A 26036-nucleotide genomic window follows, 5' to 3' on the forward strand; every position below is an offset into this window, starting at 1 on the left:
ACAATAAATATAATGCTTTCCTCAAAACTTTTCTCGTGCTCTTTGAAAGTTGCTTTCCATTAGAACATTCAAAACAGGGTACTAGCACAAACAGGCAGCCTGCGTGGCTGACTAGAGGGATAAGAATATCCTGTAGAACAAAGTGGCAATTATATCAAAATGTTAGAAACAGTCAAAATCTAAATGCAGCAGCCCATTACAAACAGTATTGTAAGGTGCTTAAAAAAGTTATTAGGTAGGCAAAAAGTATGTGGTATGAAGATAGAATAGCTAAGTCTCAGGATAAAATTAAAACCATATGGTCAGTCGTAAAGGAAGTGGCTGGTCTGCAGAGACAGGTCGAAGATATAGAATCAGTGCGTAGTGGGAATGTCCGTGTTACTGATAAGTCGCATATATGTACAGTAGTTAATAATCACTTTCTGAATATAGCAGGTGAACTAAATAGAAACCTAGTCCCAACAGGGAATCATATAGCGCTCGTAGAAAAAAGTGTTCTGAAACTGTTACCTGAAATGCTCCTCCATGAACTGACAAGAGGAAGATTGAGTTAATAATTAAATCACTAAAGACCAAAAACTCTCATGGATATGACGGGGTATCTAGCAGAATACTGAAGTATTGTTCTATGTATGTTAGCCCAGTACTTAGCCATATCTGTAACTTTTCCTTTAGGAGTGGTCGGTTTCCTGACTGATTAAAGTACTCGGTAGTGAAGCCACTTGATAAAAAGGGAGACAGGGATAATCTTGACAATTTTAGACCTATTTCTATGCCATCAGTGTTTGCTAAACTTATCGAGAAGGTTGTATATACAAGGTTACTGGAGCATTTAAATTCACATAATTTGCTGTCAAATGTACAGTTTGGTTTTAGAAATGGTTTAACAAATGAAAATGCTATATTCTCTTTTCTCTGTGAGGTTTTGGATGGATTAAATAAAAGGTTGAGAGCGCTAGGTGTTTTCTTTGATTTAACGAAAGCTTTTGACTGTGTTAACCACAAAATATTACTGCAGAAGTTGGACCATTATGGAGTAAGGGGAGTAGCTTACAAGTGGTTCGCCTCTTACTTTAAGAACAGAAAGCAGAAGGTAATTCTACCCAATATTGAGAGTGGTAGTGATGTTCAGTCCCAATGGGGCACTGTTAAGTGGGGCGTTCCCCAAGGGTCGGTGCTGGGGCCGCTGCTGTTTCTTATTCATATAAATGATATTCCTTCTAATATTATCAGGTGATTCAAAAATATTTCTGTTTGCTGATGACACCAGCTTGGTAGTGAAGGATCTTGTGTGTAATATTGAAACATTATCAAATAATGTAGTTCATGAAATAAGTTCATGACTTGTGGAAAATAATTTGATGCTAAATCACAGTAAGACTAAGTTTTTACAGTTTCTAACTCACAATTCAACAAGAACTTGATATTTGGATCAGACAGAATGGGCATATTATAAGCGAGACGGAACAGTTAAAGTTCCTAGGCATTCGGATAGATAGCAAGCTGTTGTGGAAAGCCCACATTCAAGATCTTGTTCAGAAACTAAATGCTGCTTTATTTACCATTAGAACAGTATCTTAAATAAGTGACAGTTCAACACAAAAAGTAGTCTACTTTGCATATTTTCATACGCTTATGTCATATGCTATTATTTTTTGGGGTAATTCTTCTGATTCAAAAAGGGTATTTTTGGCTCAAAAACGGGCTGTTCGAGCTATATGTGTTGTAAGTTCGAGAATCTCTTGTTGACCCCTATTCAATAGTCTGGGAATTCTGACATTGCCCTCACAGTATATATTTTCTTTAACATCGTTTGTTGTTAGCAATATTAGCTTATTCCCAAGAGTTAGCAGCTTTCACTCAGTTAATACTAGGCAGAAATCAAATCTGCATGTGGAATGCACTTCCTTGACTCTTGTGCAGAAAGGAGTGCACTATTCTGCTGCATCAATTTTCAATAAGCTACCACAAGAACTCAAAAATCTTAACAGTAGCCCAAACGCTTTTAAATCTAAACTGAAGAGTTTCCTCATGGCTCACTCCTTCTATTCTGTTGAGGAGCTCCTGGAAGAGCTGAAAAATTAAGCAAATTCCAGTGTTACATTGTTGATTTTCTTTATTTAAACTTACGAATTGTCACCTGAATACGTTTCTCGTATTTCATTTTATCTGTTTCTACTATTGTGTTATAATTTCATGAATTGACTTGTTCCATGACCATGGAGACTTCTCCTTAATTTGGTCCCACAGAACAATAAATAAATAAATAAATAAATAAAATGAGGTCCTCCTCTGCCATTCGACATTTTTTTCGCTCACTGACATTCAGTACCGACGCCAGTTTCCTCAGCAATTTCGCCGGGTCCTCTGAAATCAGCACTTGAGCCTTTTTGATGACTGCCGCAGTTCGTGAAATTCATTTTCTAGAATGAGGTTTCCTCACTGGGTTACTGTAACCTTCCCCAGACTTTTCCGCAGTATTATACTTAGCCAGACATACACAGCTGAGTTCGGGTACCCTAAGGATCGAACTATTTCAGTGGGCGAATGCCCAGTGCTCTTTGACTGTTCTCTACACTTGTCAGTAACATATCGGGCATTTTGAGGTTGTGACTGCTTACTAGATGCCTACGGCTTTCAAGAATACCAGTCATGACCTCCATCAGAACTACGATATGAAGGAAAATTCAAATTGAAATTTGTCTGGAATTAAGCATCACATCATGTACTTAATAGACAAAGAGCCTATGGTTACCTCTCGAAAATAAGACATAACAGTGCTCAAAGATCAGTACTGTTCTGACCCACTGAAAACAATGCCTTTGAGGTCAATACCAGCTGGCAAATGAGATATGCAACACAGACTTACTGTACACTTATAAACGCCTCTACTCCAGTGCTAACCCAAGCAACGGCAGGCCAATGACACTTAAGACTTCAAGTCTCATAAATAGTCATTTAGCATGAAATGGCATTAATTATGAAAGTTAAGCACCTATAGAAATGAATTTTTGCTTCCATGTCCATTTTCAGACTTCAGTATATTTTGTAGTTTCTAAGAAGAAATATCAAACCATTTTAACATTAATACTAACTTCTTAAAATGGACAAGAGTCTGATTTGTGAAACATATTAAGATTTCATTGAAATAGGCTTTTCCTTAAGTTTCTCAAGTGTTGCTCAGGTGTTCACTTAATTTGAGAAGATCAAAATTTCAGGTCCAGCATATACCAGAAATTCCAAATCCTTCTCACATAAACTGGCTGCGCTTCATAATGTAACTAACAAACACGTTTCCCGACAAGATGAACATTCTGTTGATTTCTAAGTTTAGGAGTAACCATCCGGAGCCACTTTAAGTGGAATGACCACATAAAACAAATAGTAGGAAGAGCAGATGCCAGACTGAAATTCGTAGGAAGAACCTTAAGGAAATGTAACTCATCTATGAAAGAAATGGCTTACAAGGCATTTGTTTGACTGATTCTTGAATATTGTTCATCATTCTGGGGTCCTTACCAGGTAAGTAGAAGAGACAGAAAAGATCCAAAAAGACCAGTGCATTTTGTCACAGGATCGTTTGGTCAGTTTGAGAGCACTATAGGAATGCTCAGTAAACTCCAGTGCCATATACCATAAGAGAGGCATTGTGCAGCAGGGAGAGGTTTACTACTGAAACTTTTTGAGAGTACTTTCTGGGCAGTGTCGGAAACATATTACTACCTTCCACATACATCTTGTGAAATAGCCATGACGAGAAAATTTTAGAAATTTGAGCCGGCACAGAGGCTTACCAACAATTATTCTTCCCACACACCATTTGCAAATGGAATAGGGGAGCAGGCATCTGTTAGTGGTGCCAGAAATGCCCTCCACACACACTGTTGGCTGGCCCGTGGAGTTTTGATGTTGATGTAGACATCAAAAGTGCTATTATATTCCTATTTGATGTCAGATCTGAGAACTGTTCATTTACATGTGTACCAATAAATATGCTTATTTCTTTGTACCCTGGGATCTGACTTTATTATGAACTGCCCTTGCTATCACTTAAGGAAAAATCACATAAATGCTTCCAAAAATAGACATGTGAAAGATTGATGTTTTAACTTAATTAGCGATTCTTAAAATCCAGATGAATCTCACAGAGGTCTTAATGGATTCACAGATGCTTAACACAAAAACAGAGCTGTAAAAATATTCCATTTCCTGCCCTACACAACATTAATGATGATTTCTTTGAACAAGCAAGTTTTGAACACTTGTGACACATTTAAATTTAATGTCTAACTGAGCATTCAACATAGTTCACCACACAGAGAAAGGAGTATGCTGCCAGATTGCTACATACTGAGGTAACACATATGTTACTAAACTTTGGATTTCTAAATGGTTTCAAAGTAAGTTGTAACTTTTAAATGATCAACAGAAATGCACACGGATGTTGGTTGAGGTTCATATACATCCTATACCTTTGCTCTCATAAATGCTCTAACAGTGTTCACCACCGACATGCTAATTTTGATGTTTTATTATAACAAATTCTACCAAAACCACCTTTTTCTTATAACCTACATGACGTTTTACCTTTAGTAAGCTGTAAGCTTAAAGTCTCTGACATTGTAGATGATCTCACATTTGGTAAAATGTTCCCAAAATCTGACAGGAGTTAATACATTCTTCCCATCTGCAGGAATGCTTTGTAATGTGAAATTTTATGTTGTGATGTCAAAAACCCATTCTTATTACATCCATGCTAGTGTCCACAACCTGCATGAGGACAACTTAATGTCATGGCCAATATCAAGTTTATATCAAACAGCTGTTCATTAAATGACAACTATTACAGCAAAACACTGTGGGCTTTGCACTCAGCTGTGAAGAAGAGAGGTGTGGAAAGTTAATCAACAACATTTTCCTTTTGGTTGACTCCATGACACAAGTCTTCTAATTTTATCTTTGCTTGGTCAACTTAAAGTACAGCTGGGAGGCCATTAATTTGCCTTCAGTGACAAGATGCAGATAATCATCTTTACATTGACTCCAAGATGCAGTGGGGCATCATCAAGAAAGTCTTTGTAGTGTGTATTTCTTATAAGCTTGGGTTTTTAAGATTCCATTTTATGCAAGATACAATTGTTAGTTTTTGCTTTACCCTCTGTCATATTGCAGGAATTCTGTTGTTTAATTTTTCAGTGTGTTCTTTTACTTTTATATCTACTACGGTGTTGCCTTTGTCAGTGTCTCTAGGAACAGCATTTAGTTACTGGTACTTCATTCTATCTGTAGCACTCTATAAATGTTTTCTTCAGTTGCCCTTGTCACATTGCTTATGGTAATTTGCTTCCTATGATAATATGATAGATCTTGTGATTCCCTAATCAAGCAGTCATTACATTGGATATGCTCAATATTTTTTGTCATTTTAATTTTGTTTACTTTCTGTAATAAATTTTCTGTTGTTCTATTGTGCATTTATGTTGCTGCATAAAATCTTGTAAGTTTCCTTGTCACATAAAATTAGGGGAAAAAATCAAGCTTTCAGTTCCCTCCATCATTTCTGTCATGACTCACTGACTGCCACAAATGCTACTGCGGCTGCGGTATCTTTTTACAAGCAATACATGGCCACTGACTGTTAGGCCTATGTCACTGTGGTGTCATTTAGCCAGAGATCATGTTGATGTCTATGACAGAAAAGCTCTAGGAGCACCATTGCTCTCATTGGAACATAAACAACTCTTTGTTATTTTCCAGTAGGTGAAATGATGCTTTTGTGTCCCTCCATTGCAGACACTGACACAATCTATAATAATGTGGTGTCACAATTATCTAAGCTGACCAATCACAAGCTGAATGTTGTTATACAAAGCCACCACAGCAGCAGTTACAGAAATTAAAATTCGTAATGATGAAAGTAATGGAGAGCACTGTCGAATTCTCAGGATTTTCCCATAATGCGATGTGGAAAGAATACTGAGAACAGTTTATATGAAATCATTATGATGGAAAGTGTCACTTCCACATACATTTTCTGAGTTTCAAAGAGGGGATGTGAATTCTAATGAAATCAGAAAATGCTGTGAATTATTAGGAAGCAACATTCACTGCTTTAGTGATGGAATGACTTTGCCAAAAAAATTCCATTCACAAAGCACTTGAATGAAAATTATATTGATATCTTCAATTTAAGCTTGTGTGACCAGACCATTACATTGCATTCAGGGACTGCTATTGTCACTCTTTCAAGGCAAATCTGAGGAAGAAAGACTCAGGAATTTAATGTCATCTCCTGAAGAAGCAATGAATACCCCTAAATTGTGCAAGAATGGTTAAAATGTCAAACATTAAAAAATCAGCGAACTAATGGACCTGCACAGTCAGAATAATGAACAACTTGATGGATTTTAGAATACAGAATTCACTTGTTGAGTTCCTGGGATTCTCGGATAGTGTAGTTCTACTGTCAGTTAAAGCTGGAGAATGTGAACAAATGTAAAATTCTAATAAGCATGTTGGAATGGGATTTTCTGTGGTGAATATAGCAACTGTGAGTTTGGCAGAACATGACAGATAGCCCTTGTTTCATTAATATTTATGGCATTTTGTCTGAAATAATGAGTACATAATGACCCATGACTGAGTGTCACGGATGTAGTGGTCCAACAGAAAAAAAACAAAAATGCACACATAAAGGTAACTCAGGATAATCATAATTAAGGTGAACTATGTCAGAATTATGTGGAGTCCATGATAACAATGTCCCAATTTTAATTTTTGCTACAGAGAGAAACTGGTGTTTGAATAATAAAAATTGTTTGTTAATGACTGAAGTGTTTCTGTGAAACCCAGTACTGACATTTCATTGAACAGTTCATGTTCCACTTATTGACAAATGTTTAACAACATGTACTTCTGCCATAAACCTTAGTTGTGTGTTTTATTCTACCATACATTGAGATATTTCTCATCACATAATGTCACCAGCCCTCCAAAATTACGTTTAATATTTGGTACAGCTTCCCATGTGCAAAATCTTGTGCATGTTTACAACTTTTCTGTTCATTACTGACACTGACTGCACTTGTTTTAGGCATCATACTTTTGCTAGAAAGAGAGAAAAGTGAACATGTGGAAAGAAATTTAACCTCAACTGTAAAACTAGAAGACCACATGAGCCATAGACAGAAACTGGGAAGCTGTTAAGGACAACGACATTAAAATTATGCTGTGGATGCAGTCAGCCGGATCTGAAAGGAAATCCATGAGGAATAGTGTGTGGCAACAGGATGAGATGCACAGCACTTGTAATTCTCATGTGGTGAACTGAAACTGGAAAATGATGATGATTTTGTGCTATATCAGGGATGGATGACATGGAATGTAGCTATTCAAATAAATCCGTTACAAAGTTTTATTGTTAATGTAAATTGTAGTACCATGCTGAACATTGTTAAATTTTAGTAGGATGAGATTAAAATAAAAATAAAAAAAGACTTATAAACACAAAGAGTACAGGTTTCCATGAGCAGACGATTGTAATTGCCAATTACGGCTGTCTTTTATGTGCGTGTTCTGCTGCCACTTGGTGAGTAGATTTTTCATCTATCCAATTAAATAATTTTGTCAATAATTCATTGTTTTCATTGTTACACTAGCTTTTATTCTGTCACATCTCGGTTCTTTCACCTCTGGCAATTATTTGGTAATGTGAAAAACACTGAGTTACACTGTGGTTCAGAGTCTACATTAAACTGTAGGTTCCCTCAAACTAACAAGGTTTTAGTCAGTTCAAAAATAAGTGGAAGGCAAGTTCATACTATCTCCAACAGGAACAGGAGCACTGCCATTATTAAAACAACTTCAAGATGATGACACCTGTCCCATTTTTCCGGAAAGTATTTTTATTCTGCAGCAGATCAGGCGCCAATTTGAAACTTCCTGGCAGATCCAAACTGTGTACCATACTGGGACTCAAACTTTGGACATTTGTCATTTGCGGATAAGTCACCTGAGCTATCTGGGCATAACTCACAACCCACCACTCCATTTTTATTGGAGTGCTTTTACCCTTGCCATTTTAATTTAAACAGGTTGATCTCCTCGTCATTGCAACAGGCAGCGTCAGAGCTCAGTCTTACAACCTGTTACACATGGACAATTCTGTGCAGCCAGGGTACTAATGATGCCCCTCACAAGCACCACAGCCAGAGGTCTGTCCAGCAAGCAGTGAAAAGTTTATTGTCTATGCAGCCAGGGTATTTATGCTTGAAGCATATTGGACTCCAACAGGGGTAACTGACAGAGATTCAGCATTCAGTAGCCATTCCATTGAGTCAATTGGCAGTTACAGAGTTCCATAATGCAAGTTACAATGCATTTACAGCTCCAAATCTGTTGTATTGTATTTATCTATTCTTGTGAGCAGTCCTGTTCTTGCAGATTATGCAAACATGACAACTACAGTAAAACTGAGTGTAGTAAAGTATGTAACATGCCGAAAAAATGTCATTCCTAAATATGAGTTCTTATTTGTTACAGGCAACATTAATACATTATTTAGAAAGTCTGACAGGTTAATATATAACTGTGAATCATAAATCAAAATTCAGAATAATTTTTCTAAGTACATAAAGCATTTGACCTGAGAAATACTGATGACAGATGCTAATACTCACAAACTGCATCCAAGCAACAGTTACTGTACTATGTAGTAAACAGTTTCACTTGCAAAATAAAATTTATTAAATGACAAGTTTGGAATGTCAAGCACCAATTTTCAAGTTTCAGTTAGCAATGAATGTTACTGAGCATGTAATACTGTGTACTACATACTATATTCTGACAATCAGTTGTTGCTCCATGCTGCCATCACAAGTGTTGACAAATATTATGCAGATACACAGTATAATTGTGTACCAACCTATACCATTTCAAATAGTTACAAGACCACAAAAACAAATTTCACATCTCAAATTAATTTTGTGATTATAGATGCACCACTTGCAAACTTGTAATTTGCTTTGTCGCTCATCTTCATTTGCAAGTTGGTTGGAAGGCTACTCAGGACTGAAAGCAGCATTATGCCATCACTAGAAGGCCAATAATCAAGTGTCAGAGCAGACAAGTCAATGCCAGTGGATGATACTATCTCAGTACTGTCTCCACAATGCTTCACCCTGAATCAGCAGCTACTTGGAACCATATCAACAGGTACTGCCTTTAAAATTTCTTCTTTCCTCACATGTGCCAAATCACACAACAGACTGCTAGTTTTTAAACTCTCCACCTTCTAAATTTTCCAAGTAAATCCTTTCTGCTTATCCTCGGACCATTTATAGATGTAATATTGAGTTTACAGCACACTGGCTGAAAAAAAAGTAAAACCAGCTTTCTGCAATTTGTGCAGAATTTTTCTGCAACTGCAAGTGTAGATGGTGTTGAGATAAGTTAAATCAATGAATAAGCTTTAAGACTGAAGCTCCTCTGAAACAGCTACCAACCAGTGCAGATTAAATGAACCTCCAATAGACTAATGACTTACACACAACTCACATTAAGCTCAAGCTAACAACATACAAAACTCATGATTATATTCATGTAAAATGAAGTAGATCTACTGTGGAAACTAGTTACTTTCATTCAGTGACTTTACACTCAGCCGACTGCTCGAACACCATCTGTAATATCAAACAAGAGTAATACAGCTCAATGACTAATGCACCTTTTGATTACCTAAAGGGATTTGTGCAAGTTTTCTATTCATAACAGTTTAAACCTAGTAAGATAAATGATTCCTCACCATGTGTGTTCTTAAATGGTGCTTCTGAGTATATCTCGCAGGACAATGAGGACACCTGAACTGTGGTTCTTTCCCACACTCGTACTTCAAGTGCCTCGACAAACCTCTGTGATACCGATATGACCTCCCGCACGCATCACATCTAAATCGAATAGGTAAGATTGATGCTGGTTCTACAAAGCATGTGTCCCTGTGTTGTTCTAGACTGCAGAAACCTTGATCACTAAAGGAGTCTTCTGGTATCTCTCTCAGTAATTCTCTGACAATACTGTGGTTGTCGTCACCACCATCGTGACTGCGATCGTCACTTTCACTGATGTCATCATCTAGGATTATCTCCTCTATACTGTCACCATCTGGATCCTCCTGCTTTATTTCTGGCAGAAGGTCCACAACTGGTCTTTCAACAAACATACCTAGAGGTTCTGACATTCTCAGTTCTTTGCCAGTTGTGTGTGTTGGAAGCACATTTTCACTTACCATTCGCTGTTCTCCAATATTCTCTCTGGATGTTCCTGGCGATTCATTGGAATCTAAACTACTGGAAACTGGGTTTAATAATATCCCAGACACACGGGTGTTTGATTTAGTGAGTATTTTTGTGAGAGATGAACACTCAAACACATTGAAGGCCTCAGTATCACTAACGTCTTGGGACATTGCTGGCTCATCAACTGGTTTTTCGTGGGAGACATAAGTGGAACTATCAGTCTCACTTTCCTGAGCAGCCGGCAGATGGGAATCAATGTCTTCAGAGCATTCCTTTCCTAAGGTGTGTGGTGAGGAAACATCTCCTTTCTGCTCAACTTGAGAACCGTGTCTGGGTTCACACAGATGTTTACCAAAACCGTGTTGTTCATGGAGAATGGTAGACTCATTCCTTCTCCTATGCCCAAGTTTGTTTTTCATTTCTCCATCACCAGCAAATGACAGGCCCTTAATCTGTAGAGTCTCGGCAAGTTTAAGGATGGTACAGAGCTTATTCTGTGGGACCTTCACTTCTCCAGAGTACATATACTCCATCAGAGCCTTCAAAATTTGAAACTTTACATCTGGCAGTATAACAACTGGATGCTTCTCATGATGTTGGCTGAATATTAATTCAAAATATGGACTGCAGGCTGAGAGAATCACCCTATGTGCTTTGAAATATTGACCTTCAGCACTTATTGTGCAATCTACCAGATCCCCATTATCTAGAAGGGAGCTGAAGACAGATAATAGTGTAGTCTGATGGTTATTCCATCTCAGGTGGACATCCATGTCTCGTTCCATACTGTGTGTGTAATACAATCAAGGATATGGTGCAACAACTCAAATCAGTGAAAGCAAATGTCAAAGTTCATCATTTCTCTTCAACAACATTTAATCACCTCTGAACAAAAGAATGCAACACTGGTGAGTTGTCCGGAGATTAACTAGGCAGACATTTTGCAGCCCAGCAATTTTCCACGCACTGTCACTTGCATTAGCACTTAATCTAAGGCTGACAAGCTTCTTGAGACTGCAGAATCAGTTGCTTGGTGGTGGAATTCTCATTTTGCCAACCTATTGTGCAAACAATCATATGTTAATCATGCTGCCATAATGCAAAGGAAACATAAAAATAAATCAGAAGCAAGTAAATGTTTTAAAAATTTTAATTCATTTGATAGAAGAGAAAGTCCTTAAACAGGCTAAACATGGCATAGCACAATTTTTTGCACCACATTTCAATGAAGCTGTCAGCACAGACAGATAAGCAAAGAACAGTCAACAAAAGACATACCAATCACACAATCAGAAGAAGCAGACATGAATGCTAAATAACGTCATCCATAGGGAGATGGCATTTAAGTTTCTCAGCTTCCAGGTAGCTTTAGTCTAATTATTATAATAATAAAATAATTTAAAAAAACTAACTCCGTGATCAGGCCGAGTGGACTGTGAACTGCTCATCAGCCATTGTGTCACCTCTGCAATATCGCATCATTGGGATGAGGTACAGAGGCACACAGGGTGAGCACACCTCTCGTCCAACCATCGTCAGTTTTACAGACCTTGGAGTCACCACTTTTCATTCAAGTAGCTGCTCAGCTGGCACCAGGAGCCAGAGTGGACCAGCCTTCCCACCAAGCAAAAATCCCTGACAGTACCAGCAAACAAACCTATGTCCTCCGCACAGCAGTCAGATGTGCTGACTAGCTGGCTGCAGACACGGGCACATCATATGTGACTGACAATTTGCAAACTATTTTGATGTTCTAAAAGGCCTCAATTAACACCTAATTTTGCAGAAAATCCATATACATCCTTCTACATAATGACAGGTTTGCAATTAAATAATTGCATATAGAATAGACAATTGTCAGATAAGAACCATATAAACATAGATGTCCCTCAGGGTAGTGTACTGGGCCCAATTTTGTTCCTATTATACATCAATGATGTTCGAGACTGTATGAGATCCTTCCTCAGGAAGGTAGATGGGGTGGTTGGGAATGAGTAGAGTGTAGGGTTAAAATTGTTACCTGATAATCAAGGAAAACCTCCCCAACTCTTTGATTAGTACATTGGGGTAAAAAATTAGCTCTCTCTCTCTCTCTCTCTCTCTCTCTCTCTCTCTCTATCTCTCTATCTCTCTCACTATGTGTGTGTGTGTGTGTGTGTGTGTGTGTGTGTGTGTGTGTGTGTGTGTGTGTGTGTAACTGATTCATCCTTGGATATTTATGTTTGTTGGTCCCCCCCCCCTTTTTTTACTTCTACACCTATAATGCACTCCACCACCCATATGCAACCCCCTGAGTTACACATCTAACACCTCTTCACAACATAATGCAGAGCAATACATACTTAGCCCAGTCTAATGGTGGTTTCCCCATAGCAAAATTGCAGATGTTTTTCCTCAGCAGTTCTATCTGTACATTTCTTTTTTGTTGAATCCAAATTTCTTCACAACAGAAGGATGCAAAAAAGCTTCAAAAGTTTCATACTTTTTTCAGTTCTTCGCTTATATCTCAAAAACTATGATTTTTTCTAAAATAAACGTTCAGTACAAAATTAAAATAGACAAAACTTCTTACAAAATACACTAGTCAGGTCCAATTTTCTGATGAGTAGATTGGCACTTCAGCGCACTGAATAGCAGTGATTTTCTGATCATTCTGCGAAAATGACAAAAACACTCAAACCCAACCCCATCTACTAAAAAAAATGCATGTTATCTTCAAAAACCCTTACACCATGTGAAAGATTATTAAATTACTACAAGAGACAGTTTGCAACAATCAATTTTCTTATAAGGGTGTAAAAATTTTCTCATAAGAGTGTAAGGGGGCAAAGTGAAAATTATGAGAAATGCCTTCTGCACCCTCCCACATGTCTCTCTCTCATCAGAGCCACACTCTTCAGGTATTATGTTCCAAAGAACTTGTTTTGAGTAACTTGATGGGAAATTATGTTTGCTGAAAAAGTAACAAATTATACTTGCAACACATTAGGTACATGACACTGAACAGAAAGCTGAATGTGAAATCTTAATGTAGTTATGTGTCATGAAATGAGTGAATTTCACATCCAGGATTGGAACATCCTTTTGAGTATGTTCTCCATCTGGAAAAGAAAGAAGGCATTTAGTGATAGAATAAGGATTTGAATGACAGAGAACCTGTATAGTGAACTTTTGATGTATGAAGAAATACCTATACTAATGTCTGGTGCACAGAATTTTTATTCACATCTGGTTGGCTGTTGTGGGACCAGGTAATGTTTCTTGGGCACCATGATGATAGATTTCCAAGTCCGGGGAGGGTATAGGCAAGCAGGACTGTTCTGCACAAAACTCTGTCAATAATGTGAAGGGTTGTGCTCCAACATCAACTTCAATATTTATGTAGAAGAAAAGACAACCTGGAAGAGCCTCTTTCATTACTACTGTCTGAAGCAGCTGAGGCATCAGAAAGTATTAATTGAAGTATTATCTTCCAGTATTATGTGCCTTTACTAATCAGTTTTTCTACATCATATGATTAATCATTCAATAACAATTTATTCTGTTGAAGAACAGAAACAGCTCATTATTCAGCGTGGACCTTCCACAGCCCCTAATACTTTGCTGGACCTTCCATTCCCAAAGAACCTTCACCTGGACTTTCTACTCCCCAAGAAACATTATCAGGGCCCTCAGTAGCCAAACAGAGATAAATTAAAACTTGTGCACAAGACTCCCATACAGGTATTTCTTCATAAATTGATAGTTCGCTTCTCTGTCTTTTGTATGCCTTCTTTATTCTCCAGTTGGAGAACCTACTCAAAGGAATGTTCCAATTGTGGGCTTGGCGCTCACTCATTTCATGATACATGTACATTACTGGAGACAGATTTCACATTCAGCTTTCTGTTCAGTGTCATGTACCTAATATGTTGCAAATATAATTTGTTAATGTTTTCAGCAAACATATTTCCCCATCAATTCATTCAAAACAAGCACTTTCGAGTGTAATACACCAAAAGTGTAACACTGATGAGAGGTAGCCATGGGGGAGGACACAAACAGCATTTTTTGTACTCTTCACTTTGCTCCCTCTCCCCTTATGTCCTCATGAGACAATTGAATGTTACAGATGTCTCTCATAGAAAATTTAATGTATTTTTGTGCAGTGTAGGTGTTTTTGTTGATAACATGCATATTTTTCATGTTGTTGGAGTTGGGACTGGGCATTTTCGTCTTTCCACAGAATGGCCACAAAGTCGCTGCTTTTCAGTGTGCTCTAGCACCAATACCACTCATCAGAAAATCAAACCTGACTAGTGACTTTTGTGGCAAATTTTGTCTACTTTAATTTTGTATCAGATTTTAATTTTTGAAAAAATCATTGTTTTGGAGATACAAATGTAAAACTGAAAAAAGTACAAAAATTTTGAAACTTTTTGCAAATTTCTTTGTGATTCCGAGATGCTACACAACAGCAGACATGAAATTTGGATTCGGCAACACAAAAAAAAAAAACCTCCTGAGAAAAGATCTACCACAATTCTGTTATGAAAATGGCTGTTTCGAACACCATTTGACTGGAATAATTAGGATAACTACAATACAATGATTCCTACATAAGTTTATGATGATGTTTGACTGTTTTACATGTCTGTGAAAAATGGATTTGAAAATATCATTTAAAGATTCACTCGGCCAAAGTGGATATATATATAAACTACATATCCTATGTCTAGCATACCATGCATCAAACATTTCTGAAGAGTAAATTGAAAACATGAAGCTTATCTAGAAAGTACACACTGATACAAACATCTTTTCCTTTTTGGTAGCATACAGACGGCATCAGTCAGGAGAGCAAAAGTGACTTCACCAAAGGAGTTTTTGGTTGCCACTGGCATATCATTGATGCAGATTTCAGCAAAGGGCACTGCAGCAATGCAGCAACTCTGTCACTACTGAAATACATTGGGTAGCAATACAGTCAACTGCGGTCATTGGAAACTTGCCTGCTGCCAACGAACAGTCAGTGTCATTAAGATGGGCAAGTTCTCAGTAGCTTCATAAGTCATCAGTCTTACAGTTCCATGCTCAAGTTGGCAGGCTGTATGGACTACACTCAGTACAGAGTTTCTACATGCTCTATCTACTTCTCCACTGCCCTAGTTTTGTCTGTGTAATTCAGGTATCACAGTAAGTTCATTCTGTCTCATAGTCCATAAAATGCTCAATCTCAAATATTCAGGTGGCTTACATAGAGCAGCACGGTTAAAATTTTACACTGTTGTGCTGAACTTTTGTGGTACTTTGTGATTCTGGTTGCAGACACTTTAACTGCAACACATTTTCTAGCTACCCATCCAATCACTGTATCTCACAACCAGTTTAACATTATTTAACCAGCAAAGCTCTCGTTTTACCTCCTAATCCTTCCCCATCTAATACACTTCGTAGCCTGCCCAGATAGCTTTGCTGTCTAATGCACTGCTTCCCGAGTGGGAAGGCGTGCTGGTCCCTGGCACGAATCCACCCATTGGATTAGTGACGAGGTCCGGTGTGCCGGCCAGCCTGTGGATGGTTTTTAAGGCGATCTTCCATCTGCCTCGGCAAATGCGAGCTGGTTCCCCTTATTCTGCCTCAGTTACACTATGTTGGTGATTGCTGCGCAAACACTGTCTCCACGTATGCATACACTATAATTACTCTACCACGCACACACTGGGGTTACACTCATTTGGAATGAGACATTCCTGGGGGGAGGGAGGGAGGGGAAGGGGGGGGGGTTCCACTGGGGGCCGAACCACACAATAACCCTGTGTTCAGTACGGGGCGGCGGTGGGGTGAGTAGGCTGCTGTAGCCTGTTGTGGGGTTGTGTACCACTGAGGGCTACGGTGGGGATGAAGCCCCTCTGTCATTTCTAGGTCCCCAGTTCAATACATACATACAATACACTTTGTTGTCATTATTATTTCTCAAGGTGCAGAAAGGTAAGAGAACTTCTGTCAGAGTTTGGAAAGTACGGGAGATTTACTGGCAGTAGTGAAGCCGTGGGAGCTGGTTATGAATTGTGTCTAGATAGCTCAGCTGATAAAAATGTTGCATGTGAAAGGCAAGCTTCCACGTTCAAGTGTTGTCCACCACACAACTTTAATCTGTCAGGAAGTTTCAATGCAGTGTATAGCATATGTCTGTGAACTTTCTTCTATCAGTCTATCTATTTTAAAAGTTTATGTGTTGTGCCATCATTTTCCCATAAAAATGTGGAGAACTGCAAAAAAACCACATTCAGACTGGTCAGTAACACATCGACTGTGATTAATATTGTATACATGTTTGATCCAGCGCTGACTTAACTCCATCTCATACCAGTCTCAAATAACCGGGTTACCAGCAGCCCATTAAATGCAAATTTTTCATTTTCCTGTACAAGAAGCCAGAACTGAGCTATAAGACCATAAGAGCACAACAGGAGCTTGCACATACAATGTAAAGGACACTCCAATCCCAACCATTTTTGAAAATGTCATCCCAGGGAAGGGGGGGGGGGGGGTTTGAAAAAATAAAACATGGGTAAGAGAGACTGAGCAGTCCTGGACAATGAGAGCCACAAGGTTCAAGAAACAAATTTGAACAAACAACTCTTTTCCCGTAACACTGCACAAGTATTCAGGAGTAAACAACTTCAAATTTTTACTACTGTAGGTTCAGTTGACCCTATACTCACATAAATCCATGAGGCAAATGTTAAAACAACATGTCCTATGTTTCAAAGATGATAATGAGCATATGTCACAGTGGAGCAGATGATGAGTAACAAGCAAATGTAGTTATTTTATTACTTATGAGCCTGGTTCCCTTGTTACAGTGTCCTACTGTTCTAAAAGCCATGAAACATTACGTGACAGACTAATGTCTTCAGGCTGCTGAATTGCTAGTGTACTGCTTGCTTTTGTATCATTTCGAAACACTGCCAATGCCTTCAAGCTAAATCAGACCAAGCAGGTTACGAATCTGCAACAATAGTGGTGAAGACTGAAGAATTTTGTAATCACAACTGCTTCTCTGGTTGTGACTGTAGCTCATCTCATTGCTTACGAACCAGATTTAATATCAAAACATTATTAACCAGACTAGCCCGCCCAGTTGGCTGTGCGGTCTAATGCACGGCTTTCTGGACGGGAAGGAGCGTCGGTCCCCGGCACAAATCCGCCCGGTGGATTTGTGTCAAGGTCTGGTGAACTGGCCAGTCTGTGGATAGTTTTTAGGCAGTTTTCCATCTGCCTCGGCGAATACAGGCTGGTTCCCCTTGTTCGGCATCAGCTACACTATGTCGACAATTGCTGCGCAAACAAGTTCTCCATGCACGGGTACACCACCATTACTCTACCATGCAAACATAGGGGTTACACTCGTCTGGTGTGAGATGTTCCCTGGGGAGGGAGAGGTGGGGGGGGGGGGGGGGAGGGTCCACCAGGGGTCGAACCACACAATAACCCTGAGTTCGGTGTGGGGCGGCGGAGGGGTGCAGTGGACTGCAGTAGTCGTCGTGGGGTTGTGGGCCACTGCAGCTGCAGTGGGGATGGAGCCTGGCCATTGTTTCTAGGTCCTCGGTTAACAATAACATAATATTAACCAGACTACCTGCAGTCCCAAGCAACTGTCTCAGATTTTTGCTAGATTCCAAACCACGGGAAGATATTGAAAATTTTCATGATTTTCATCATTTTCCGCTCATTACATTTATTTATAATTTGATGTACTGTTGTCAAATACTACATGCTTTGCTAAGTGGTAGTATTTATTGTCTGAGGAACGAGTAGAGAGTGTGTGTGTGTGTGTGTGTGTGTGTGTGTGTGTGTGTGTGTGTGTGTGTGTGTGTGTGTGAGGGGGTGGGGGACAGAGGGAAGGAGAGGCAGGGTGGGGGGGGGGGGGGAGTTCAATGTTCAACTGAAGCTGAGTAAACTATTTCAAGTTACTGTTTTTCTCTCTCTCTCTCTCTCTTTTTAGTAGCATGGTTTATTCTATAAGCTATCCTCTTCCTCCTTTCATATGTGGAGAGGAAATATTGTAAAAACAATTTCAAAATATTATTCAGATGTGCAAATTTGCAGATACACTGCAAGTGCATTTCATTATATGTCCACAATCTCTTGTCTCATCAATGTGCCACTTTGCCCTGAAGATATTTTGTTGTGTCTTCACTCTAACATCTACTGTGTGTCTTCAAACAATACAAAAAATTTTCAGCTTTTCACAAGATTTAGCTGCAGTGGCATGTAAATGAAATAATATCACAAAAGTAACAATACTATTTCATTTCTGTCCCAGGTCTCAGCCATATGTATTACTTGTAAATAATTAGGAATTATTACTAGAAAATAATGGCACAAAGTGCAGTACAGTGTTAAATTTTTGTCACATCGACAGATCTGTTTAATTAGAAAATGAAAACATACACTTTTATGGACTGAACTTTGTTTGGCAGATATATTTTTGGTATTTAAGGTTAAAAAGTAAACATGCTATTTTGTTGCCCTAATGTATGTTTAGTACAAACTAGTTTTAATTTTATTACGTCATCATTAGATAATAGAATAAGCTGAAAGTTGGTTTGTAATAAACGCGTATTAGTGGAACACAAACAGAGTTATTTCCTTTGCAACCTGAAATATGAAATTTTTGTACAATGGAGGATATCCATTAATATGAATTTTCTGGTAGCAAAAGACTTGTGCAGAAATACTTAGATGGCTGTCTTCACAATTTTATTTGTTACCCTAAATACAGTTGCTGTACATTACCTGATAAAAAAATTGAAGCACTCAAAACACACTGTCAGATGTCAAAGTAACTTCAGGCATATGAACTCTATTGGCAGGCATGTAGGCCTAAACTGGTCAGAGTGGCAATTTTCTGTGACAGGTAGATCGGTCATCAGACTGCTTTAGTGTTATTTGTATTCACTGTTGTTACCGAGCCCGGTAGGTGGTATAAGGGATGTAAACAGCACTAGATGTTGAGTGACCACTATCAACATTCAAGTCAAACATACAATATCCACAAGGGAATATTACCGTATCACGCAATGAGCACATCGTAAACTCTTCACCTCTGCACGTGTCATCCAAGAACAAGTAATGGTCTCCCCGGAACATTCTGTGTCAACCCCTGCACTACTGGTTGGGTACTAGCAGCAGCTCGACTAGGGAATTACAGTCCCACGCACAGCCCGCTCTTAACACTACACCACAAGTAGCTGCGTTTGAAGTAGTGCCGTGACCAGGAAGCGAGGACTGCCGACTGATGGTGTCGCATAATGTTCGGCAACGAATCACGGCTCTCCGTTATCCCAGATGACCACTGTCAATGAGTGCGGTGGTGACATAGGGAAGATGTCCTATTATTCCAATATTTTGGAAAAGAACAGCAATGTTACTACTAGTATCGTGCCATCGGGTGTGACTCGGTGTCACGGCTGGTGGTGATTGAGGTAATTTTGATAGTTCAACAGTATGTCACAGAAATCCTGCATCTTCACACATTACGTCTCACGTGGAAGTGCTGTGCAATTTTTGAACAGAATAATGCTCAACCACATGTGGGACACGTCTCTACAAACGATCTGTGTAATGTCGTACTTATGTGGCCGACGAGGCCTCCAGATCCATCACCGATAGAGCGTGTACGGGACCGGCTCGGATTCGACTCCGCCCCAGAGTCAGTATGCAGTATCGAGGAATAGTTACAACAGTTGCGAGCCAGCTCACCACAGGAGAGGATAGAATGGAACTGCATCAGTGCATGTGTCCAGGCCAGGAGATGCGTAATGTAACACAGGTAAGTGGCCTCATACTGCAAAGTTCTTTTTAAATGTGACTCGATTTTGTGATCACAGAAATGACATCGTACTCCCTCTCGACTTGTGAATTTTCATTTTGTTTCCATCTCCCCTTCTTGGTGCTTCACTCTTGCCAGTAATGTATATGAGAAATCTGTTAAATGTTTCTCAGATTATTATTACTGCAGATGCCAACAAGACTTACTTGTAAGCTTACATAATTACAACCACAAAAGTTGACAGCTGCAGGTAGCATAGGGCTTATACACAGTTAAACTTCGACTGTACCTTCGTGTAAGCTTCGAAGGTCAAAGATTGACCTTTCCACAGCTGAAAACCTACATTTTATGGAAAATACTTGTGATAGTTCTGATTTGTGGACACGATAAGTTACTTAAACTTGGGACTCATTAAGAAAGGAACATAATGTTACAAAGAGTCTTGCATCAGAATATTTATTTCCACAAACGAATTGCATTTACAGCAACATTTACATACACATTACATGAAATTCTCAATAACATTCAAAAACATTGTATTAACTTCAGGTTATGGACAGTATCCTTATGGTAACTTGCCAGTCTTAGTACAGGAAAATGAGTATCTGTGTAGGGAAAGAACACTTCTTTGGTAACATTTATAAGAAATGTTACAGTGTCATGAATGTGTTGTAATCAGTTAATTATGGAATTGTCTTACTGAGATAAAATAATTATGTTTCAGCTGCAAAGCAAAATGGCACAAAACATAGTACCAATCAGTTATCACTGCATTTACTTCCTTGATTTTTTTATTCATAATTACAAAAATACCGGTAAATATTTATCGTGCAGTCAGTACATTTGCAATTTCATCACTTCTTTCCTGCAATGTAATTAAGAAGCAAACAGTTTCTGTGTATCATCACTCCGGTAAGTATCAGTGGCACTGTACGACATCCAAAGTGACACAAGATATCAAACCCACACCAACAATTTGTGTACAAGATACAATTACATCCAGCACCCAGCCTCCATTTTACCTCCAAGATGACACGTATATATGACACAATTGCACATCGTATAGTCTACAATGAAAGAACTGCCCGGATAACACTTTTTTTAGCCACACCATATCATGCTGAAAGTCTGTCAGAACTCACAGTTTCTAGACAATGTGGGTAAATGAAGTTTGATCTATACAATTCTTGTATTATTACAAATTTTTACATATATAATTATCCTACTTTGGAATTGTGGTATACTTATACAACATGTATCTCTCAAGAGTCATCAGGCACATTTTCTCTGGGTTTCAGCAGATATTTGCAATTTCACTTTTGCATTGTGTAGCTGGAGTTAGGCCAAACAAATAGCACTCATCAGGGTCTTAGAGTGATGCCCTGTGTCAACCAAAACCATTGAGTCATTCCCCATCACAAACAAAATTAATTTAATTTGTGGATTTTACACACATATTTGAGACAGCACTCCCATATTAGTCCAGTCCAACATTCGTTTTACTGAAAAATCCAGGATGGAACGTAACAATACGAGAGAAGGAAAGATGCTACTCACCATACAGCGGAGATGCTGAGTCGCGACAGGCACAATAAAAAGACTCACACAATCATAGCTTTCGGCCATTAAGGCCTTTGTCAGCAGTAGACACACACACACACACACACACACACACACACACACACACACACACACACACGAGCGCGCGCAAGCACAACTTGCACACCCAATAAAGATCATTGAGTCACTCATTGGAATGTTGTGCTTGAAAATGGAATGTCCAACGTGGACGGATGCTTAAAACTATTCTTTCTATCAGTTACATAAGGAAAACCTCAGATTTTTTTAATTATTACATTTTACAGGTAAAACTATTGAGGAGAATGTATGCAGCCATATACATATCCCTCATCTACAATGTCATCACAAGCAGAATGGAAAGTACATGATGAATATTTAGCCTCAAATAGAAGCTGCATTGTGCCTGAATAGTCATAAGATTATTACTAAACTTTTTAGGCCAACAAAAATTCACAGCTTCAACTTAAACATTGCACTTTGCTGCTTAATCGTACATAAACATACACCACGGTTAACGTGCACACTATGTGAGGTATGGAAACGTATTATGGTGTGCATTCTGCAGCCTCAACATTTCAGTTCTTACAAAAAATAGTTGTTAAAATATTTTCACAATAAAAGTAAAAATTCTACACTACTGCACTGTACGAACAATTTCCGACAGCAAAAAAAAAAAAAAAAAATATGTGCTGTCTTGCGAGGGACTAAAAAAAGAATTGCAACAGACAAATAGTTTCATTGTACACGAAAAAAGTACCCACTGTGGGAATAAGACATATTCATAAAATGTTTTTGATACCAGCGTGTTACAATATGCCTTACTCACTTAAAGAGCAATTAGCAGTACACAGAAAAACAGCCATTATTATTCCCTTGACAACACAAAAATGTAACAAGTTCACATACACTTTCAAAATTTCACATGGGATGGATCATAAACAAGGAAAAGAGTTAAATCAGTCATTAAGTACCCCGACACACACTTCTTATTATACAAAGAGCACACAGTTATGTCTTGAAAATTACAAGAAGGTGACCTCAATTCAAATCACTAAGGCACTACTTGAATTCCCTATATAATAGTGTAGCTTCTCGTTAGCAACCACAACTTTGCTATCAGTGTTTAATTTGAACTTAGAACAATCCTGGAATTCACCATATTTAAAAAAAAAAAAATTACAGATGAAAAACTGCATAATGAAATTGGATGAATTGATAGGCACCACAGGCATCAAAATGAGACATAACAATGCACAATGCAACAGTAATCACTGGCTATATTGTTCAAACTTAATGAAAATTAATGACACTGAGGTCAATGTGAGCTGGCAAATGAGGTGTGAAGCACTGACTTACTGTGTACTTACAAATGCCTCTACTCCAGTCTATGAAGGTGTCAAGTTACACCAAAGTCATATAGCATGAAATGACATTAATTATGAAAGCTAAGTATTCATTATGAGCAAAAAGAACTTTGATTCTATGTCCACTTTCAGATTTCAAAATATTTTGTAGTCTGCACCCCTGTTTTCTAGCAAAGTAAACATTATTTTGATTTTTAATTTTTAAGTTCTCTCTCTCTCTCTCTCTCTCTCTCTCTCTCTTTCTCTCACTCACTCACTCTTTCTGTCTGTCTGGCATTGCAATTTAAGGACTCTTAACTAGAAGGTTATTAGTGCCCTTACTAAAATAATTAGGGTCAAATGTGTTTAAAATGTCTAAAACTCTTTTTTAAAAAAAGAAAAAGAGCTGTATACAAACTTGTTTAAAGTCTCTCTCTCTCTCTCTCTCTCTCTCTCTCTCTCTCTCTCTAACAAACTCAGTCACATCCACTTGTACATTCACACTATCATGTTACCTGTAAAACTGTAAATTTAGTCAAATGTAGGTAAAATATATGGATAATACAAGAAGAAAGATACACTCCCATAACAAATTAAAAGCCCCTGCCCAGTATTTTAGGCAGCAAATCAGACATTCACAGAATATTAACAGCTGTTTCCCATTTGTGTCACTGTCCAACAAGAAAGGAGACAGATATTTGGGTAAATTAGCCTCTAGCTTGAATATAAAACACAGTCTACTAAAGTGTGGCACATTTACCTGTGTGCCATATGTAGTAACCAAAACCAACCACGGGAACGCCTTGGGCTGTGGGATCGGAGCCGCCAGGCAGGAAGAAATTGAGAAAACATAGGCCTGAATTATTGCTACTGCTGATTCTAGAATTAATAGAAGTATTTGTCCAATAATTAATAGTGAAATTAAGTTTATTGTTATAGATGGTCCTGTATTTCCTAGTAACGTTAATAGTAAGTGTCCTGCAATTATATTTGCTGCTAGTCGTACTGCTAGTGTACCTGGTCGAATGACATTTCTAATTGTTTCAATTAATACTATAAATGATATTAATGCAGGTGGTGTTCCTTGTGGAACAAGGTGGAAGCCACTGGCGGTGGAGCATGCACCACTGGGTAAACACAAGGAAAAGTCAGACGACAGACCAACGACAACCGACAACAATCAACAACGACCGACTATGACCAACACAACAAGGAACAGATAAACAACGGAGGCTTATAGAAACCACAACACCAAACACCAACAGTAAATCCACTCGGAACCAGAGCCAGGCAAATGTCAACAACGAGCAACAACCAGACCGCAGTACCGCCGAGATAGAGACACAATCCAGAGCGAGTACCAGACTGACTGGACTGGGGCAGAGCGGGTCCCTATATACAAAACCGGAGGGAGCGGCTATTGGCCGCTGTCTGCACGTGGTGTAGCGGTGGCGCCCTCGCTGCGCGGAAGAGTCGCCGCGGACACGGAGTCCTCTATGGGTTGGCCACATCCATTTGTTCTGGCGCGTGTTCGACTCCCGTGGCGGGAGGTACTAGACCATACGAATCACTAATTAGAGAGTCCTCTAACTGGAAGAAGAAGCTATGTGTCACAAGGCCTGCGACCTAACACATAAACTAGTGTTCAGAGGTGCTCACTGTGTGGCTGGAAACAGTTATGGCAAACCTGTGTTGTTGACATTACCAGCTGCAGCTTATTTTCCATCATTTCCAGCCATTATTCTTCCCATCTACACACGGGTCTGTAACTCTACAGTGATGTGGTAGCATGTAGGGAGACAGCATAATGAATTACCTGATCATCACTGCCCATCCACTAATTCCTTTATCTCAATTCTCATGTACCCTGGTACCCAGCAGAATGACATCTTCTGTGCACCCTTTCCAAGCTAATAAGAGCGTAATGGATATTATGGACTACTTTATTGCTGGGTACAAAGATTGTAGTGGCAGAGGGGCACTCAAGAATCAGAGAATATGAAGAATTTTGCTGTTTGGACACACCCATTATGCTGTTCTGAATATATTTAACCAATGACATGCTATCTTTGACGTTTATATTTTATTACAACAAATTCTACCAAAAGCCCTATAACTTGCATGGCCTTTCAGCTTTACTAAACTGTAAGCTTAAAGTCTATCACACTGTAGATGATTTAGCACTATTCTGGCTCACGTTTCATAGTATGTTACTAGAATCTGATGGGAATTAGTGCATTCTGCATGCACAAGAGTGATCTACAGTAGGAACTTTAATGGCATAATGTCAAAAGCTCATCCTTCCCACGTCCATATTAGCTTCCGCATCCTGTGTGAAGGCTTATGGTCATGGACACAATTTTCTCTGAACATGAGGGCAAGGTGCACACCAAGTTTATTTCAAACAGACAGTCATCAGTGACAGATCTTACAGCAAAACTCTATGGGCTTCGCACTCAGCTGTAAAAGCAAGAGATGTGGCAAGCTGAACAACTATACTTTGCTCTTACGTGACAATGCAACCTGTCACAGGACTCCATCACAAAGTCTTCTAATTTTACCTTTGCTTGGTCAGCATAAAGTATATTTAAGAGGCCACTAATCTGTCAACAATAACAAGTGCAGATAGTTGTTTTGCACTAGCTCCAGGACAAAGCTAAACATCATCAAGCAAGTCTTTACAGGGTGTGTTCCTCGTATGATTAGCTTTCAAAGACTACTTTTTATGCAAGACACAATTATTAGTTTTCACATTACCCACCGTCATATTGCAGGAAACCTTCTGTTTTATTTTTCAATTTATTCTTTTACTTTTAAATTACTATGGTGTCCCCTTTGTCAGAGTCCACAAGAACAGAATTTAGTTACTTCAGTTTACCTGTAGTTTTCTGAAATGTCTTCTTAAGTCGCCCTTGTTATGATGTTCTGGTACTTTTGTTCCCTCGAGAACGAGTTAGATCTCTTGATTCCCTGATTTGGCAGGTGCTAAATCAGATATGT

At 38.7% G+C, this 26036-nt stretch overlaps 1 protein-coding gene across 1 annotated transcript; it reads right to left on the reverse strand.

The window, feature by feature from the left end:
* Positions 1-9778: 9778 nt before the first annotated feature.
* Positions 9779-11065, reverse strand: LOC124717207 (longitudinals lacking protein, isoforms N/O/W/X/Y-like). The gene has a single exon (XM_047243986.1). The coding sequence runs from the start codon at positions 11063-11065 to the stop codon at positions 9779-9781; it is 1287 nt and encodes a 428-aa protein (XP_047099942.1).
* Between the last annotated feature and the right edge of the window lie 14971 nt (positions 11066-26036).

The sequence above is a fragment of the Schistocerca piceifrons genome, chromosome 9, assembly GCF_021461385.2.
Source record: "Schistocerca piceifrons isolate TAMUIC-IGC-003096 chromosome 9, iqSchPice1.1, whole genome shotgun sequence".
Lineage (NCBI taxonomy): Eukaryota > Metazoa > Arthropoda > Insecta > Orthoptera > Acrididae > Schistocerca > Schistocerca piceifrons.

Bases quoted from the DNA above. Each gene is read 5' to 3' on its own strand.
- LOC124717207 (XM_047243986.1), bottom strand. From the start codon at position 11,065: ATGGATGTCCACCTGAGATGGAATAACCATCAGACTACACTATTATCT.